General features: G+C 40.8%; 1 protein-coding gene across 3 annotated transcripts in view; it reads right to left on the reverse strand.

Moving 5' to 3' along the window:
* BRINP3 (BMP/retinoic acid inducible neural specific 3) overlaps positions 1 to 16,391 on the reverse strand; it is a 441,851-nt gene that overhangs the window by 64,879 nt on the left and 360,581 nt on the right. For all 3 annotated transcript variants that reach the window (XM_038758436.1, XM_038758434.1, XM_038758435.1), the window contains 2 exons: positions 11,362 to 11,467; positions 8,664 to 8,900 (listed from right to left, as the gene is read on the reverse strand). In XM_038758436.1, the coding sequence (XP_038614364.1) occupies positions 8,664 to 8,900; positions 11,362 to 11,467 (343 nt within the window). The remainder of the gene's footprint in view (positions 1 to 8,663; positions 8,901 to 11,361; positions 11,468 to 16,391) is intronic.

Genomic DNA, 16,391 nt, shown 5'->3' on the forward strand with positions numbered 1-16,391 from the left:
AAAGTACAAAATAGCAATAAACAAACATATTCGCTGCCCACAGTGAGAAAGAGAGGCAGAAAAAGCGGTCAAAAGGCCAGTGTGCTGGGAAAGGCTGAGATTCCTCTTGTCTGAGGCAGCGCCACTGTGCTATGTGAGATCAGAGGCTTTCCACTTTGACATTATCTTGTTTAAAAATAATAACATTACTTAATCATCTACCATGCTCCAAATACAATACTAACTACTAGATATAATATAATCAGGTTGGACACCATCTGAAATGCAGATTAGTTAAGATACTTGCCCAACGTCATACAGTGGGCAAGTAGTGGAGTGGGAATTAGAGCCCAGCTCCTTCTATTCCCAGGATCTTGTTCTTGCCAGTAATCCATGCTGCTGTTCTGAGAGACGTTATCTTGCGCTGTCAAAGCCATGGTCACGTCGTGCTGTGTCACAATAGTTTTGTGTATATGTGTGCAGGGGTTGGAACTGATGGCTGGGATAGTGGGTGTTTGCTGCACTGCAGCTTTTTCTGCTGCAGAACTGTAGATGCACAGAGCAAGAAGGAAACCTTGTAAGGTTATTGGCTCTGATGTTGATGACCCATTTTCACTCCCTACAAATGGATACTACAGGGAACCTGGGAACAACCATAGTGTGGGTTATTTTTGTAGATATATGATTTTTTACATCTACGTAATAATATGTATATATATATATAAATATATAAAGAGGGAGATACACAGCTATCTGCGGAGATAGCTATCTGTTCACATAGATATATAGACAGATCTCTATAGGGATATTTAGCTGTAGATATTTACATAGAAATACAGTGTCATGGGAATATAGTAGCATGATGCTACAGGACTGCCTTTAAAAGCCACTCCAATCCCTGTGGAAGAGACAATAACGGATGCCACTGAGTGATAAAAAGTCAAAAGTCATGATGCAGAATCAATCGACTAAATTCACTGTACGCTTCCCATACTCAGCAGAGAATTAGGATACCGAGGAAGACTAAATCCATAAATAATATCTATCAAATGTTTAGTGTTGGCAGAGCACTGTACTAAGCACTTGGGAGAGTAGGGTTCAATAATCTTGGTTGAACCCTGCTTATAAGGAGTTTACAGTCTAGAGGAGGAGTTTACAGTGCCCAGACAATGAGCTTACAGTCTAGAGATTCATAATTATAATAAAGTCAGGGAATAAATGATGTAGGTGAATGTTTCAATTCTAGAGGCATGGTTTAAGAGAGATAAGGTTGAAGATAAAGGCAATGAACCACTGGTATGGAGAGCAGAGGACCAAAACCAAGGTATTTGGACTTCTCTGGAACTTGGGATTTCATGTGCCAAAGGGGAGGTCAAGTGACAATAGTTCTGTGTTGTATATTCTCTTGGAAGGAATGAGAAAAAGTGAGCAGAAAGGGTGGGGCATGATTTGATTGGCACATGAGTTCTGGTCTTTCTCGACTTTCCTCAATTCCATGATAGGGACTGCAGCTTCCTGAAGCAGTTCCTCATCAATCAATCAATAATAGTATTTATCGTTTGCTTACTATGTACGGAGCAAGCAGAATGGCCTGCTGGATGTCCCAGGGGTCAGTGGACCTGGGTTGTAATCCCGGCTCTGCTACTCTACTGCTACATGACCTTAGGTAAGTCACTTTGACTTCTGTCTCTTTGTCTCAGCTTCCTCGTCTGTAAAATGGGGAGTAAATACCTATTCTCCCTCATACTTGGTCTATGAGCTCTGTGTGGGACAGGGACCATGTCTGATCTACTTATGACTACTCCAGTGCTTAGTACAGTCCTGGGCACATGAGAATCACAACGAATACCACAATTATCAATACTAGGCACATGGGAAAGTATAATGCAGAAGACACCATCTCTGCCCTCAAGGAACTTTCAATCTAGTGGCTCATAAAGGCACTAAAGTAAATTGATTTCTCCTGCAAGATGCCTTCCCCAACTGATCACTCATTCCCCCTACTCTCTCTCAGATTTGTTTCATGCTCTACACATAGTAAGCAATCAATACCACTGACTGATTTATTCACTCCACCTCAGCCCCACAACACTTATGGACAAATACAGAATTCACGTTAATGCCTCTTCCATGCTCTTAGTACAGTGCTCTGAACATAGAAAGAGCTCAAAAGATATGATTAATTGCTTCATTACAGGTTGGAGGAAGCAACAGAGTTTAAATGTAAGTATGAAAGTGCTGAGGTAGGGTAAGTAGGGAAGGAGATTACCCATGCATTCCAAGAACCTAATAGCTTTTTTCCTCTTCTGGGAAGGTATTAGACAACGCAGTCTGTCTTCCTGTTGCCACAGTTGCATGCATACACACACACACACACACACACACACACACACACACACACAAAGATACTAACTTTGAAGAAGGGCTTAACCCAAATCGATGCATTTGAATTGGTCTTAGTAAATAACGGCCAAGAGGTTAGCATCCACACACTAGCCGGAGGGGAACTGAATAATAATGTTGGAATTTGTTAAGCGCTTACTATGTGCCAAGCACTGTTCTAAACGCTGGGGTAGATACAAGGTAATCAGGTTTCCCTCTGGGGCTCACAGTATTTAATCCCCATTTTACAGATTAGGTAACTGAGGCACAGAGAAGCTAAGTGACTTGCCCAAGGTCACACAGCTGATAAGCGGCGGAGCCGGGATTAGAACCCATGCCCGTGGCTCTTGCCACTAAGCCACGCAGCTTCTCTACCTGAGGATATTTTAGCTAGTTTGGGTAACCAGTTGTTTTAAAATGCCAGTCTACTAAAGGAGGCTTACTACTTTGCTTCTCTCTGAATTTGTGCGTTACTGCATTGGTCTGGTATGGATTTTAATCAATGGTATTTATTTAATAATTGAATGATGATATTTACTCTATACCATGAATTTACATTAATATTACCACCCACCCCAACGCATGCCATATTGTTTTAAACCATGGCTTCCTTGCTATCATCATCTAGGTTTTGAAATTTTCAGTTTTCTAAATAATTTAAGTAATACAGAGTGCTTTCATTACAGAAGATCTCTGTATTCACCCCATATACACTCATTATTCCTACGCAAACTCTTTTTCTAAGGTATTGGCAGGGAAGGACTACTGTTCCTTGTGAATACACAACTGAACATGAAAAAAAATCAATAATATAGAAAAGGGTAGGAAACTGGGAGATGCAAGAGGATTTTCCTTAAAAAAAAAAAAACTACTAGGGTGTATACTGTTCAAATATTTGAAAGCATTCTACACTGAGAAGCAGCATGATCTACTAGAAAAAGCAAGGGCCTAGAGGTCAGAGGGACCTGGGTTCTAATCCTCTCTCTGCTCTGTACTTGCCGTGTGACTTTGGGCAAATCACTTAACGTCGCTTTGCTTCAGTTCCCTCATTTGAAAAATGGCCTGGAGGAAAGAACACGGGATGGGCTCTAATCCCGGTTCTGTGACGTGTCTGCTGTGTGACATTAGGGAAGTCACTTCACTTCTCTGGGCCTCAGTTTCCTCATCTGTAAAATGGGGGTTAAGACTGTGAGCCCCAGGCAGGACAGGAACTGTGAGCCCGTTGTTGGGAAGGGATTGTCTCTGTTGCCGAATTGTACTTTCCAAGTGCTTAGTACAGTGCTCTGCACACAGTAAGTGGTCAAAAAATACGACTGAATGAAATTAATCACTTTGTTTCTACTCCAGCACTTAGAACCGTGCTTGACAGATAGTAAGAGCTTAACAAATACCACAATCATCATTATTAGTGTTGTTGTCCTCAATACCTGTTCAACCTTTTCCATAATCAATGAGCACCATATGGGATCTGCTTATATTTTGTAATAATAATAATAATGATGGCATTTTTTAAGTGCTTACTATGGGCAAAGCACTGTTCTAAGCGATGGGGGAGATACAAGGTAATCAGGTTGTCCCTCATGGGGTTCACAGCCTTAATCCCCATTTTACAGCTGAGGTAACTGAGGCCCAGAGAAGTTAAGTCACTTGCCCTAAATCACACAACAGACAAGTGGCAGAGCCGGGATTAAAACCCATAACCTCTGACTCCCAAGCTCATGCTCTTTCCACTGAGCCACGCTGCTTCTTAAGTACAGTGTTTGGCCCATACTAAGCACTTAACCAATACCCCAATCATTATTGTAGCCACTGCCCCAGAATCAATTATGGTTTAGGAGGCTGAAATGAATACAGTGCCTGGAATGCAGAATAGCCACACACTGCACTATAACTAGCCCTTGGAAGGCTCTGGTTCAGGTGATTTTCCCTCTGAGAAGTGGCTAAGCTTGTCTTGTGCTGCCTCCCTCGAACACTCTCTGTGGGTAAGGAACATATCTAGCAACTCTGTTGTACTCTCCCAAGCATTTAACACAGTGCTCTGAACGCAGAAAGTGCTCAGAAAATACGAATGATTGATAATAGCAGCAGCCCAAACTGCATTAGTCCATCAATGAATGGAATTTATTGATGATGATGATGATGATGGCATTTATTAAGCGCTTACTATGTGCAAAGCACTGTTCTAAGCACTAGGAAGGTTACAAAGTGATCAGGTTGCCCCATGGGGGGCTCACAGGCTTCGTCCCCATATTATAGATGAGTTAACTTAGGCACAGAGAAGTTAAGTGGCTTGCCCAAAGTCACACAGCTGACAATTGGCAGACATGGAATTTGAACCCACGACCTCTGACTCAAAGGCTGTGCTCTTTCCACTGAGCCACAGTGCTTCTCCAAGCACAATGTGCAGAGCACTGTACTAAGCACTTGCGAGAGAACAACAGAGTTGGGAGACAAGATTCCTGAGCCGAAGGAGACTACAATCTAGCTGGGAAGCAGAATAACCTTTGTCCCTTAGAGAACCAACATTCCCTAGAGGATAGAGCCTGGGCCCGAAAGTTAGAAGGACCAGGGCTGCAATCTCCGTCACTTGTCTGCTGTGAGACGTTGGATAAGCAGTGTGGCTCAGTGGAAAGAGCACGGGCTTTGGAGTCAGAGGTCAATCAATCAATCAATCAATCGTATTTATTGAGCGCTGTGTGCAGAGCACTGTACTAAGCGCTTGGGAAGTACAAGTTGGCAACATACAGAGACAGTCCCTACCCAACAGTGGGCTAACAGTCTAAAAAGTCATGGGTTTGAATCCCGGCTCCGCCAATTGTCAGCTGTGTGATTTTGGGCAAGTCACTTAACTTCTCTGGGCCTCAGTTCCCTCATCTGTAAAATGGGGATTAAGACCGTAACCCCCCTGTGGGACAACTTTATCACCTTGTAACCTCCCCAGTGCTTAGAACAGTGTTTTGCACATAGTAAGTGCTTAATAAATGCCATCATTATTATTATTATTATTAAGTCACTGCACTTCTCTGTGCCTCAGTTCCCCCATCTGTAAAATGAGGGTGAAGACTGTGAGCCCTATGTGGGACAGGATCTGGGTCCAACCCGATTATCTTGTATCTACCCCAGTGCTTAGAACAGTGTCTAGCACAAAGTAAGCATTTGAATACTTTATTATTATTACTATTATTATTATAACCTGGGTATGAGCAAAGCCTTGGAACTACCAACATGTCTCTTACCCTTGGGTAGCACTAATGGGGACTCAAACCCAAGTTGGACCGACGAATGGGGGCAAATCAGCAGAGCTGGAAGCGAGATTCAGCTGTTACCAGGGAGCTCCAAACGTTAGCACATTGCCACCCACCGCGGCCCAAAGGGCCAGCGCTGACCGACGCTTTCAGCGCATTTTAGCATTATGATATAAAAGTGCAGTCATTTTCAGAAAAAATGTCAGAATGGGCTGCGTAATCATCACCAGATCATTTCCTTTAGAAGGGAGCTAGCAGAAACGGACACTCCTGAATCACCAAATAACAACAGTCCATTCGAACGGGACATCAAATGGATCGGTAAATTGATAAACCGTTGGTATCCACAAGCCAATTTTGATTTACTGTGCACTGGATGAAAGCGTCTTATGAAAGTATGGATGTGTTGAGGGTGGAATAATTGCCCGAGGATATGATTTTCGATAAACAAGATACTTCAAAAGAGCTATTGATTTCTTATAGAAATCTGTATTAGAATTGAGAGCACAGTCAAATCTTTACCCTTTTATTTGGTCTATTATAATGGCAGATGTCCTAAGCTTCAGATTGAGTGTGATATGAATTTGGGACAATTTAAAAAATATCATTTTACTCTTTTGTTCAGATTCTTGATGTTTCATACTTATTCATTTCTGCTTTTTGATCAAATGTATTTATTGAGCGCTTACTCTGGAGAAAGCCCTGTACTCCGCACATGGGGTAAAACAAGACAATACTGTTGGTAGACATGATGTTTTTTCTTTAAAGAGCTTACAAAGTATCAGAGAAGGCAGATAATATAAGGATATATACCTAAGTCCTATGGAAGAGGAGGTGGGGTAAGTTGGAAAGTGCTTAAGAGGTATAAATCCAAGGATACCTATTTCAGAAAGTGGGAAAAAAAATCACAAACTGGAATCTATGCTGAATTCCTACTTCTTCATTACCTCTCCCAAACCATAATAATGCTTTCCCAGATAAGATCTAAGGGTCACACTTTACACAGGTGAAGAGAAAATAAGCTGTCAAAATAGAAAAAAAAAAAAAAAAGACACAGGTGAGTAAGAATTTGAATAAAGCTTGAAAATACAGCCCCCATTGTTGGGGATAATCGAAGTAGTCCTGTGTTTTTAAAGCTGACCCACAACTGGTGAGACCATTTGTGTGCTGAAGTGGCCAGAAAGACTTCTGGATGACAAATAATTCATTTCACATTGTGACTTCACTGCATGCATCTTTTCTGGACAACTAATAATAACGATAATAATAACTGTGGTATTTATTAAGTGCTTACATCATGCCAGAAAGGGTACTAAATGCTGGGGTGGATACAAGCAAATTGGGTTTGACACAGGCCATAGGCCACATGGGGCTCACAATCTTAACTCCCATTTTACAGATGAGGTAAGTAAGGCACAGAGAAGTTAAGTGACATGTCCAAAGTCACACAACAGAAAAGTGGCAAAACTGGAATTAGAGCCCAGGTGCTTCTGATTCCCAGGCCCACACTTTATCCACTGGGCCACGTTGCTCTTCATGCTGCACTACACTGGCCACTGGGAACATGTCTGCCAATTCTGTTTTTTTATACCATTCCAAGCACTTAGTACAGTGTACTGCACACTTCAGGGGTTCAATAAATACCATTGATTAATTGAAGGCAGGTATTGGATAGCATCTTTGAGAATCTATGGCATTTCTTGACCTTCCTATTGTAAGTGGGTCTTGAGAATGGTACTAGTAAAAATCCAGAGGACTAGTGAATATTTCAATCAGTCAGATAATGTATTTATTGAGCACTTGCTCTTTGTAAGAGAACATACAACAGAAATGTATTTAAGAGTGTGGACCCTCTGTGGGACAGCGATTGTGTCCAACCTCATTCCACATGCTTTGTTTTGTTGTCTGTCTCCCCCTTCTAGACTGTGAGCCCGTTGTCTGGTAGGGACCGTCTCTATACGTTGCCAACTTGCACTTCCCAAGCGCTTAGTACAGTGCTCTGCATGCAGTAAGCGCTCAATAAATATGATTGAATGAATGAATCTACCCCGGCACTTAGGACAGTCCTTGGCACAAAATAGGTGCTTAACAAACACTATTATATTATTATTATTATTAAGATGGTCAACATTTTGGGGGGGACTGTAATATTAATTTATTTTAATTTTACAAACGTACTTTATAGCAAATGTGATAAGTACCTATTCTTATGTCTAGCTCTATACTGTATGCTTGCTCTCATGTATATGAAAAGAGGCTTCTTGTTTCAGTGTGTGTTACAAAGGGGTTGCTGTTTTGGAAAACAACTCATCCTGGTTTGACTCAGCTTCTACAGGGTGCCTTGCTCTACAAATGTGTATGCTTAGCTGGGAAATTGATTCAGCCACAACAAAAAAAGTAATCATCATTAATAGTACCCTTAAGGACTGGTATAAATCCAATAATTCTTGCTATGGCAGGGTCTACTGGCATGGAGAAATTACAATGTTTACTTGTGGAAGAGCAAACGAATTCCTTCTCACCCAAAGGTACCCCTGCATTCATTATCAGGATGAGCTACCGAGTAGCGGAAAATTAAAGTTGATTAAAGTTGCTTCGACTTCCAGTGCCATTAAAATTTCACAAAGCCAGAATTCAGGACTCCCCTCAAACATACAATGAATTAGAATCATTCATCCATTACATAAGCAGCGTGGCTCAGTGGAAAGAGCATGGGCTTTGGAGTCAGAGGTCATGGGTTCGAATCCTGGTTCTGCCACCTGTCTGCTGTGTGACCTTGGGCAAGTCACTTAACTTCTCTGAGCCTCAGTTACCTCATCTGTAAAATGGGGATTACTACTGTGAGCCCCACATGGGACAACCTGATCACCTTGTATCCCCCCCAGTGCTTAGAACAGTGCTTTGCACATAGTAAGCGCTTAACAAATGCCATCATTATTATTATTATCCATTCACTCATTCATTCAACAGTATTCCCGAGCACTCACCATAAGCGAAACACCGTACTGAATGCTGGCAGAAAGTACAGGGCCGATGATGATGATGATGATGTCTTACCTGATTCCTCAAAGTCACTGTTGTAAGTGTACCAGGTATCACTTATGCGAAGGAGATTTTCTTCCATGGCTTGAATGTCCATATACGGACAATTGCATTCTGGAAATTTAGAGCCACATTGACACCAACAATCATTGTCTTTGCAGATAAACTCCCCCTCAGAATTGCAGGCAATGTAGCTCAGAGCTGCCTGCACAAATCGTTCCTGCAGATAGTCTGGAAGGATGACTTGAAGACCTTTAAAACAAAAGGAAAAAAAAAAACATTGTTTTAGAAACCCTGTAAACTATCTCTTTTGGTAGCTCAAAAAAGAACGTGAAACTCAGTGAGATAAATGTTGGATTTATCTATTCATTATTTTCTTTCTCTCTCTCTTACTCTTTTCCATGTGATATTTAAGCACCTACTATGTGCTGAGCACTGTACTAAGAACTGGGATAGATATAACACAATGTAATCCAGCAAAGTCCCTGTCCCATAGTGGTTCACTGTCTAAAGGGAAGAGAAAAAAGGTTTTTTCCCCCGATTTTACAGGTAAGGAAACTGAGAAGTTTAGAGACTTGCCTATGATGAAAAAGTAGGAAATTGGTGAAGCCAGGACTAGAATCCAGATCTCCTGACTCATTGCAATCAATATGAGAAATGATCAAAAATCCTTATATTGTAGAACAACTACATAACCCATTTAGGTTACCCTATTGGTGGTTCATCCATTTGAGCATCTTGCTTCATATAATCTCTCCCTGTTGGACTGTCTATATAGATCCATATCATTTTATAAATTTTTGTCTTAGTAATTTATCAATCAATCAATCAATCGTATTTATTGAGCGCTTACTATGTGCAGAGCACTGTACTAAGCGCTTGGGAAGTACAAATTGGCAACACATAGAGACAGTCCCTACCCAACAGTGGGCTCACAGTCTAAAAGGGGGAGACAGAGAACAGAACCAAACATACCAACAAAATAAAATAAATAGGAAAGAAATGTACAAGTAAAATAAATAAATAGAGTAATAAATATGTACAATTTATGTTACTACCATGAACTTTCTACATACTATTACTATTAGGGTGGGATAAGTGTCAGAGAAGAAATTCATTATTATATTTTATGAAAAAAACTCAATACTTTAGCACCTTATGGGCTTTGCTGTTTGGAAGTAAGCAGGAGAATTACGGTCGGGTTTTTGACAACTACTGTTGATACCTGAAATAGTTGCCTAGAAACTCTAAATATTATGTACATTATATGGTGACTGGAAAGAATAGAAAAACACAGAAAGAAAATGTGTCTTTTGGCACATTTCTTTACCCAAAAGCACCAGAGGGTTTCCATTGACCTCACTTGTTGCTGTTATCTTTAGTGTAATGTAGAGTGAATAAAACTATAAGACCGAATCACTGGGAATGTCTTTTGAACGATCAATTCAGCTTTATTGAAGAAAGAAACAGTATAATTTTAGGTCCTTTTATCTAGGGTAAAGTGGGATGAATATTTTAAATTTAGTTCATATTTGTATCATAGGAAAATAAGCTACTCATGAAGATGCTGCAAAAGGACATAAGTACACAGAGGGAAAATTAGTATTCACCTGACAAGGATAACTTGATTTAGTTTCCAATTTTTAATAAAAATCACAAGGTGGTGACTAACATCATCTTTTTGAATGATGATAAATACAAAGTACAACTCTGGAGTCACAAATGTTCTTTACATTATTCTGAAAAGGTGAATTGGGAACATAGAGGAGGAAGTATTAAATGACTAATATGGAGTCATCGGTCATGTTTGCCAGAGTTGTTATTTATTGTTCAAGTCCATAGAAAAATCTACCAGTTACTTTGGAACAGAAATCAAATTGCTTAAATTGGGTGTTACACTGAGTCACTCCTAAAGTCTGCTTTACATTTCGAAAGCTTTAAAAATATTTTCTTATCAGGTAAAAACAATGAATGACCCTTTGTCAATAATAATATCGATAAGTTGGTCTTTTTATAGCTTTTGCATTTGCAAAAAGAGAAGATTTTGATGAACATATTGAACTATTTCTTCCAAGCATTTCTAGGAGATTCGACAACGGTCATAGTTTGGTTTCATCCCTTTTGTATGTGTGACAATACAGCGACGTTTATCAAACCCAAAACATACAATTTTCAGAACCAGTCATAAATACTTTAAAAGTTTCTATAGAAAAGTGTTTCAATTGAATCTACAGACACAACAGAATAATTTCTAACAAAAATGACAATTATCAGCAAAAATTTAATCTCTGAAAAGACACATTAGATTGTTTACTTTACATTAATGTGCTCCATTATAAGACATGACTATACACTAAAACTCATTCAGCATTGTAGTACTGAATGACATAAATTTATAATAAAGATCTCAACATTTCACATTAGACTACATTTTAAGAATAAATATATGTCGATAGCATTGTCAGCTGTGTTAATTATGTAAGGTTTTTTTAAATCCAGAAATATTTAAATCCAGAAAAAATACAGAAGATTTCCTCCATCTTGTCTAGAGTATTTTTATTTGACAAAAAAATAAGAAATTGACTTTTTCCCGGAGATTTTTTTAAAAGTTCCAATACTGTATTCATTGCTCAGTATGAAAAAAGAAAAGAAACAGCAGCTTGAGAAATGTCATCCTATCGCATAGGAAATGAATAAAATTGCAACAACATACCTTGCAACTGAATCTTATTCTCGGGACTCTGAACCAAAACAGAACTGACAGAATCTAGGTTGTCATAGTTACTGCAGCCAAGAGGACCAGTCCGGGTTTCTGTTACCTAATGAACAAAACATTCATTTTATTTGAAAAGTTAGTTTTTTAAAATATTCTCTTCAATAAAAACTATGTGATTTGCAATGATACATGCATCTGGATTTTAATGATCACTATTATTGCATATGTTTCCATGATACTGGAGACTTTTATTTCCCCTTGGAAACCCGAGTCATCTGTGGCCCTAAAATCCGAATCCTCTAACGACTTGAATGCTTTGAACCCGGTGAACATTCAGTGGTAACAGTGAGTTTGTGACATCATAATGCACATAGAAAAATTAATTAAACTGCCGCAAAGTCAGCAACAGTAGGAACTGAAATTATTGCAAGTATAGGAAACACTTAAAAATACCTGGGATACTTAATATACACAGATCCCTCTTCATATCAATCAATGATATTTATTGAGTGCTTACTGTGTGCAGAGCACTGTACTAATCACTTGGGAGAGTCAAATCCAAAAGAGTTGGTAGACATGTTACCTGCCCACAATGAGCTTAGAAGTATCTTTGGTAGTCTCACCTCCTAAGCGTATTTGCAATGAAGCTGAGTTTGTCAGATATTTTCATTTTTCTCCTCTAAGTATACACTACACTTTATTTTCTATAACGAATTGAAGGAAAAAAAAGATAGAATTCATTCAGCACTATGTGCTTAGTACTGAATCAGATCAGATCCCCCATTGGGCATACAATCTAAGAGGGAGGGAGAACAGAGAAATGAAGCAACTTTTCCAGGTTCATGCTAAGGGTAAAACAGGGATTAGAGCCCAGGTCTAAGTCCCATGGCCTTTCCAATACATCATTCTGCCTTCCTAAAAAGGTTTGTTATGCATTTTTCCCCCTAACCTGGTCTCCACAATGAGGAGAGGAAGGAAGAATCCAGGAGTGCTTCTCCCTGAAATGCAACCTCAACCCATCAGAGAGAAGTATTGGGGAGGTCGTAGAGGGGCCAGATCTGGAAGGGAAGGAGATGCTGCCAGCCCTCTTGAGGCAAGGAGAGCAGAAGGAGGATGGGGAGAGCTCATGCTGTGAAACCTGGATGGGCACAGAGTACACAGAAGGATCAGAGAGTATCCCTAAAGCTTCAGGGTCCAGTGGCCAGAACTCCTAAGGAGTGAGGTTACAAATCCTGTGGTAATAATAATAATGACATTTATTAAGTGCTTACTATATGCAAAGCACTGGTCTAAGTGTTGGGGAGGTTACAAGGTGATCAGGTTGTCCCATGGGGGGCTCACAGTCTTAATCCCCATTTGCCAGATGAGGTAACTGAGGCACAGAGAAGTTAAGTGACTTGCCCAAAGTCACACAGCTGACAATTGGGTGAGCCGGGATTTGAACCCATGACCTCTGACTCCAAAGCCCGGGCTCTTTCCACTGAGCCACGCTGCTTCTCTGGTAGAGAAGAATGTAAGCTCTAGAATGCCTACAGGGATTCTGTTCAGAGAATTTCAGGGATTCCCAGAGGGCGAAGGATTAGATCCAGGGAAATGTGGTTTGACTGGATTTGTTTTCATTTGCTACCTTGTTAAGAACATATGGAATATTTGAAGAAATCCCAAATCTTTGTGTCTGCCTTTGGTAGGGATTGAGGGAGAAGCTTCGGGGGCTGGGAGACATGTGAGTATGGGAGGCTGCAGATGGCATCAGTTTGTCTGCGGCCAGCTCCAGGGGATGGGGTAAGAGGGTAGTCCCTGGTGATCACTTCTTCTTTGGAGAGGTGCCTGAGTTTTAGCCGTAGATTGTTGGCAGCAAAAGGACAACTAGACACTTGGGGGACAGCAAATAAGCTGCCCCAAAATCTGGAATGAGAAACAAGGAGGGCTTAAGATTCAGAAGAGACTTAGAGGGGTCTGGGATCTACTAAAGTGACTGCAGGGCAGATTTAGACTGAAAATTCCTGGTAACCTCACACATCTACTAAAGTGACTGCAGGGCAGATTTAGATTGAAAATTCCTGGTAACCTCACACCTCTATTACATATTTTGTTTTGTTTTGGATCCTGAAAGGAAAGCTCCTAGACTAAAATCTGAAGGTCTTCCAACACCTTCTAGGTCCAAGATAGAAGGGCTGGGCAGTAAAGAAGAGGATGGTAGTTTCACAAAGACAGTTGTGTGCTGAAGACATTCACCTTTCGTGGCTATCTTCCTTTCCCTTGTGTTTTGGGTGAATGTGGTACAAAACCAATGCAGGTGCTGAAATACAATTGAATGAATGACCACTACATCCAAAGACTATACTTCCCCTACTTCATCCCCGATCTTTGCAAACTGTAGGTAGCCCTTTTCACCCCCCTTAACTTCAGGTTTCCTTTCTGGAAGAATTACTCTGGACATCAGGGTATGGAAATATAGCCACAGCCCATCAACACGACTCTCAGTAGTATTTCTAGGAATAGCAGAGAAATAGCATGGCCTAGTGGATGCAGCATGGCTTGGGAGTCTGGAAGGATCTGGGTTCTAATCCCAGCTCTGCACTCATCTGCTGTGTGACTCTGGGCAAGTCACTTAACTTCTCTGGGCCTCAGTTACCTCAGATGTAAAATAATAACAATAATAATAATAATAATGACATTTATTAAGCACTTACTATGTGCAAAGCACTGTTCTAAGTGCTGGGGAGGTTACAAAGTGATCAGGTTGTCTCACAGGGGGCTCACAGTCCTCATCCCCGTTTTCCAGATAAGGGAACTGAGGCACAGGGAAGTTAAATGACTTGTCGAAAGTCACAAAGCTGACAACTGGTGGAGCCAGAATTTGAACCCATGACCTCTGACTCCAAAGCCCGTGCTCTTTTCACTGAGCCATGCTCCTTCTCTATGGGAGGACTAAGACTGTGAGCTCCATGTGGGACAGGGACTGTATCCAACACAATTTGCTTATAACCACCCAAGTGCTTAGAACAGTGTCTGGCACAGAGTAAATGCTTAACTGCCACAGTCATTACCAATTCACCTTGCTATCTATGCCCCCGCATGATTAATACATATTCATTTTTCTTTTCTCTTGCTCTACTGACAAACTGAGAAGCAGCATAATGTAGTGGATAGAGCACGGTTTGGGAGTCAGAAAGTCATGGGTTCTAATTCCTGTTCTGCCACTTGTCTGCTGTGTGACCTGGGCAAGTCACCTCTCTGTGCCTCAGTTACCTCATCTGGAAAATGTGGATTGAGACAGTGAGCCCCACGTGAGACAGAGACTGTGTCCAACCTGATTTGTTGGTATCTAGCCCAGCACTTAGTACAGTTCCTGGCACATGTTGAGCACTTAAATACCACAATTATTATCATTATTATTATTATTACTGAAAAGGTGCTAAGAAGTGTGTGTCTTTCTGGATGTGCCCATCCATCCCTGAGAGGTCTCGTTATTCTGAGTCTGTAAGAGTGGCATAGTGAAAATGAAGTGGATAAGGGTGTCTCCTTAGAGTGATGGTTTTAGGCAAATGACCTTTTGTCCAGTGACCGAAACAATGGCTAGCAAGCAGGCTGCCCTCAACCTGAAAGGGCAGAATCTGGTTCATCAAATAGAAATTGACTAACAGGATGCAAACCATTACAACCTATATTTTCTACCCCATTTCTTATTTCATATTTCAAACATCAAAACCCTTTTCTTTCCAGCAAAACAACCCCGTAAAGCATTTCGCTTCTTGACATCCAATTGTATACCGGATTCTAGTTAACAACTAAGATGGGACCAGTAAAAGTCCTTTTACAGACACTTAAATTTTGGACTCGCTGAGTTAGTGAGTGAAATAATGAGGGATTTAAAGCATAAAATAGCTGGCAGGGAGCACCCAGGACAGTGCTGGCTGGGCTGGGTTAGGATTTAGGGATTCGCAAAATACACTGCTATTTCTCATATCTCTTAGGAGGTTTTTGAGTCTTCCTAATAAGCACAGAGGAGGAGGAGAGGCCCCTGCCAGAACTCTATAAGACTGATTTCTCTACCCAATTAAACTGGCAGAGTTTCCAGACAGGCTTGAATCTAAGCCCAGACTCAACTAACCTGATGCTATGCTTCTATCACCAGCCTTGCCCTCCCTACCAATCACAATCTTTCTTTGAGCCAGATAAGTATTAGTTGTCCATCCAGCTATTCTGGTTTGACCCTCCTCCTAACTATACATGGAGCAAATGGCAGGCTAATTCCATTAAGACTCTAAAATTCACTGGCACCTAATACTTTCCTATGACTCAAAGCAAAAACAAACATCCTGAAGATCCCCTTTAAGAAGTGTTTCATCTCTCCAAGCACATCATTTTACATCATTTCAGTTCATCTTCGTTTCCTTGCGAAGTTACTTTCAGGATGATCATGTTTCCCTGAAGTAGTCAGGAATCTGTTTGTTCATTTAGACAGAGTTTTGATTTATTCCTACACGACCTCATCATGCAATTATACAGTAATAACATTTCAGCATTAATAAAGACACTTTTTACGTGCTTACTTTGTGCCAGGAGATCAAAGTGGACACAGTTCCTGTCCCTCATGGAATTCGTGTCTAAGAGGGAGGGAGAGGAGATATTTAATCTCCATTTTACAGATGGCGAAACTGAGAAACTGAGAAATGAAGTGACATGTCCCAGGTCACCCAGCGAACAAATAGTGAAGCCAGAACAGCCCGGTCCTCTGCCGACCCGTGCTCTTCCCAGTAGGCCAAACAAGCTATCTCCCATCCATATGTTCCAATGTGACTTGGGCCAAGCAACCTTCATGTTGAAGAGAACCCTGTCCTTTAAGTGGTCATGTTATTGGGATGCAGGCATGGAGGATATATGAGGATGAGGACATAAATTGAAAGAGTAAAGATGGGTTAAGTAAGTTTGTAGAATAAATGAGTCACGTTTGTGATGTAGCACTGTGGTATTCCACAATGCCTTGAGACTCCAGGACTCTGGCTGCTGCATCCTGTTGTCCT

Source organism: Tachyglossus aculeatus, chromosome 16, assembly GCF_015852505.1.
Source record: "Tachyglossus aculeatus isolate mTacAcu1 chromosome 16, mTacAcu1.pri, whole genome shotgun sequence".
Lineage (NCBI taxonomy): Eukaryota > Metazoa > Chordata > Mammalia > Monotremata > Tachyglossidae > Tachyglossus > Tachyglossus aculeatus.